At 31.2% G+C, this 4,827-nt stretch overlaps 1 protein-coding gene across 1 annotated transcript; it reads left to right on the top strand.

The window, feature by feature from the left end:
- Window positions 1-728: 728 nt before the first annotated feature.
- Window positions 729-3,535, top strand: LOC145166517 (putative transmembrane ascorbate ferrireductase 4). The gene is made up of 4 exons (XM_079085520.1): window positions 729-978; window positions 1,136-1,187; window positions 1,352-1,548; window positions 3,007-3,535. Exons 1-4 carry the CDS (start codon window positions 829-831, stop codon window positions 3,334-3,336), a joined length of 729 nt encoding a protein of 242 aa, XP_078941646.1. The 5' UTR covers window positions 729-828; the 3' UTR covers window positions 3,337-3,535.
- The last annotated feature ends 1,292 nt before the right edge of the window (window positions 3,536-4,827 follow it).

The following is a 4,827-nucleotide window of genomic DNA, read 5'->3' as shown; positions in this document are numbered from 1 at the left end:
TTTTTAACAGCGGAGGTTTTATTAAAAAACTAGCAAGAACCTAGAAAAAGTCTATCATAATATATTACAAGCTAAAACAGGGTTATGTAAACTGGCTATGATTTCAAAATTTGAAACAAAAAGTATTTTCTTCAGGCGATTATATGATAAGAAGTTTCATAAGAAATCCACACAACTTGAATTCTCGTATATTTTTGTTTTCAAATAAATATTTGTTAAGTCATTAAAGAAGGCTGACAAAGTAAAAAAATTACAAGATGAAAGTCCCCTATATGTGTTAGATTCGATGATGACATGTATTAATAATTCATCTCATTGTAAAACTGATCGGTATATAAGTCTACAAAATCGGTCACAATAACAAATCTTGTGATGTCTAGTTTTGGAAAACTTTTTCAATGTTAATTACAACATTTTGATAGTTAGCATAACCTTATCACAATTGTATATAGCCTTAGTTTATCTAAGTCATATATAGATTGTCCCTTGAAGTTAAAATTCCAACCTAAGTCAGCAATGGGTTACCGGTTTGAACCTTGAAACCGGTTCTCCAAAAAAAAGAAAATAGAAAATATTGGGTCTAATTTGGTAAAAAAAAAAGTTTTGGTTTAAATAAAAAAGAAAAAGAAAAATGTTAGATCTTTATTGATACAAAATACCTTACTTATATTATTTTTGTGATTATAACTGGGTTCCAATACTTTTTAGTTTGTATATATATAAACTTATGGTCCCATCAGACCATGGATTTTATGCCCCTTTCCTTTCTTTCACTAAATCAAGCAACATCTATTGTCATCTCTATCAGCAGTAGCTTCAATAATAGCCATGGCTGCTAATACTAAACCCACCTTTTCTCTTCTCTTACTCGTCAGGCTCTCTGCTACACTCGTCGCCATTCTTCTTCTCAGTTGGGCTCTCTACTTCACCACCAGCTTCCTTCCTCACACACTCTCTCAACGAGACCTCATTTACTCTGTAAGCAATTTCCTTCAAATCCCGCATTCTTTTGTTTCTTTAATAACTGGATTCATTTCGCTAAAGATCTTGACCTTTTGTTCTATGTTTATGTAATTAGAACATGCATTTTGTATCTGAGCTCATGTATATGTTTCTTTAATCATAATATCAACAGGTTCTGCATCCTTTATTGATGGTGATTGGTTTCATCCTCATAAGCGGAGAGGGTAATTCCACACATATCTTCAAATTCATAATATTCTTTTAAAAGTTATCAAGATTTTAATTTCATGACAACCCTTTTTCCTTGAATTTGAGGCGAGAAAAACCCATGTTTTTTCTTGAAAAAAGGTAATGGATTTATTTGTTAATGTTGAGGATGAAATTGCAGGAATATTGGTGCATAGATGGTTGCCTGGTTCAAGAAAAAGAAAGAAAATGGTGCATTTGTGGCTACAAGGAGTGGCATTTACAAGTGCGATATTTGGGATTTGGACAAAGTTTCAAGGAAGAGAAGGAGTAATAGCCAATTTCTATAGCTTGCATTCTTGGATGGGTCTCCTTTGTGTCTCTCTTTTTGGAGCTCAGGTTCTTCTAAATATTTTATCTTATAATATATTCACAATCTTATATATAATAATGTTTTAATTTTGTCTTGTTAAATTTATTAGCAGTCAAAGAAATATTCATTACACTTAGTTTAGGTCAAACTTTGGATATCTTTTTAAATAAAAAAGAAACTCTTTAACAAAATGATAGTAAAGTGTTGGTAAAATACGTAACATGCTTATAATAGACAGAAAATGAAAAAATATTTTAAAAGAGGGTTATTTTTGGAAGGGAGTAGCATAAAATTATTAGAAATTGTCATGTGAAGCTATTGGTTGCATGGTCCCTCTCCACAACCACAAGTGAACAAACACTCCATTATTGCTTCTATTATTTATAAAACATCTTTAATGTATGTATTAGAATCAAAACATATAAATAATGAATGACATGAAAATTCATAGTAAAAACAAAATTTATATATGTACTATAAATTGTACAACTTCAGTTAAAATTAAAGTCTATTTTTCTAAAACTAAAACTATAAAATATATATTATATTATAATCTTTTTTGTTCTAATGAGATTTTATTGTATGCGATTTCTTGTTATTATAAATAAACTATTTAAAAATTACAACTAAATAATATATAGCGCTGTTGTAGATCTTATTTGATTTGACTGTAACTTATCCAATTTAGTCATTGACAATCAATCACATTTGGTCCAACCAAACAGTACTGAAAACCGTATAAGGCTGCAGGGAGTGGGCGCGGTTCCAAGCCGCGGTTTTGCCACCTGGACCGTGAACACCGCCCCCTGGGTGCGGTTTCCTACGGTTTTGGCCATAGTGTGGCGAGTTTTGGCCGCGTATTTTGATTGGATGATGCATCTTTTTGACCGTTGAAAGGTCCATTGTGCAGTTTTTTTTTTTTTTTAAATTTACCCTATATATACTTACCATTTCTTACAAAATATTCACAATAATTCCTTATCTTTTTACTATATTTTCCTCAAATTTTTTTCAAAATGTCTTCTTACAAAATCTTCACATTAATTTTTTTTTTTAGGTTTTTTTTTAAGTTAAACAATATATGGCATTTTTATTTTTAATTAATGAAATATTATCTTTTTTAAAAAAAATAAAGATTTTATCCATTAGAAAAATAATAAAATAAACCCAAGTAATGCAATGTAATTTTTTTTTAAATGAAGTTTTATTTGATTAAATTTTTTTTTTTAAAAAAAAAAAAAAACAAAAAAACAAAAAGTGTAGCACCACTCCTTGGGTGTGGCAAGAAACCACACTTATGTGGTAAAAAATGATGTGGCGCACATGTGGCATTGAAGGAGTGCGGTTTCGGTGACACCACTCCCTCCAGCCTAATACTATTATTTCATATGTATTGATGTGTTTTGTACAAATTTGATATTTGAATTTACAACCTTTACGTTATTTTGAGAAAATTTTCATTTTTCTTTTTGTTGTCAATATAGTGGTTGATGGGTTTTGTAAACTTTTGGCATAGAGGCGAGGTACGAAAGACTAGAATACGGTTTTTGCCTTGGCATGTTTTCCTTGGTCTTTATACATACGGGCTAGCTGTGGTGACCGCCGAAACGGGGCTTCTTGAGAAGTTGACTTTCTTACAAACCAAGGGAGTTGTGTTGAAACACTGCACCGAGTCATTGATCGTTAATGGTTTAGGGCTCGGATTGGCCACACTTTGTGGGGTTGTGATATTAACCGCAGTCTCACCCAAGCAATATCAAAGTAGTCACGCAACAAAGGTCGTGCATTCAGATAGCAAGTGCTTGACTTCTTAGCCAAGTTTGTGTACATATGCTCGTTCGTTCAAAATGCTTTTACATCGTTCTTTAAAAACATTTTTACCAAATAATCCATTTGACCTATAGGTATTGTTTGTTATGATGCATGACATAATAAAACAAGACATGACATACCATAACAGAATGATTTGTATTGAGTTTAACGTGCATTAGACAGGGAGGGAAATTCATGTCAGTTATTTTGTTCCATTGGAAAAGGGAGAACAAGTACTCACTCCAGATCACTTGTCTTCCGATTGAATAACTGCATTGCCTTAATTATTGTAAATAGCCCCGAAAAGCCTGTTAACTTTCATCAAATCTTGTATCATGTAACAAACACAACTAAAGAGACATATGCTATGGGCGAGCTTCTGTCTTTCTGCTGGTGAACATAGTCCTTAAAGAAATGAATCGTAACTAATTTAAACATGAGATATCAAATTCAAGTTGAGTTGCGTTAAAATTTAAAAGTACAAGGCACACACACGGTCTACTCTCGTGACTCGGTCAAGATCCATTTCAATGCCAAAAAATTGAAAAAAAAAAAATCGCGTTGTGGACTGTTTTCCGGGATTTATATGGTCTAGTGTGGCCCAATTTGATTCATTATTTATATTAACATTATTACTTTGTAAGCATTTTCGTTTATGATTTTATATATACTACTTATTTGAGAAAACTACAAATTTAGTACTAAATGGACTAGTCCCAATTTTTTTAGTCGTTAGGTGCAACACGTAACTCTCACATGAGGGACTATTATGTCTTTTTAACTCACATATCTCTCATACTTTATATTAAATCGTTTCTTTTAAATTATCCTAATCTCATTCCTTCTTTCCTAATGACACGCTGTTGGGCCGAAATATAAAACTTAAAACTAAAATGAAATCAAAAACATAATTTAGATTCGAAGCCCAATCACGTTATTTCCAATAACATAGGTCCAAGGGAATGAAATTATTGATTTTAGTTTTTACCCATAGATTCAGTTTTGTCGATTTTGTTTAAGGATGACGAAAGCAAAGAAGGATACAAAAAATTCAAAAAAACTCTTCTTCTACCACATTTAAATTTTAACTACAACTAGTGATTATTTTACAAACATCATTAATTCTAACTTATATTCGATGCAGAATTCTAGCCATTTTAAATTCGAAAAATAATAATAAATTTGGATTTAGTCCCAAAAAGCCCTAACCCATAAAAAAAAAATTATTGATTAATAAAATTGTTAACAAATCACCGGCTAACCACTTTCACATTTCAATACCACATAACAGTTCTGACCTTTTTTTTACCTGACCTTATAACTTGATACGATATTCAATGTACACGGTTGTAATATAAAGAAATATAGTAGAATACTATAATAAATAAATAAACAACAGTACACATTGCTAACTCTTGCAGTTAGCCCCATTTTTCACTATATCGTAAAATGTAACAAAAAGGATTCGAAATATTACCTATGATGATCCATCA

This window comes from Lactuca virosa, chromosome 3, assembly GCF_052849685.1.
Source record: "Lactuca virosa cultivar CGN04683 chromosome 3, Lactuca_virosa_CGN04683_v6, whole genome shotgun sequence".
Lineage (NCBI taxonomy): Eukaryota > Viridiplantae > Streptophyta > Magnoliopsida > Asterales > Asteraceae > Lactuca > Lactuca virosa.
This window is presented reverse-complemented; position numbering and strand designations above follow the sequence as displayed.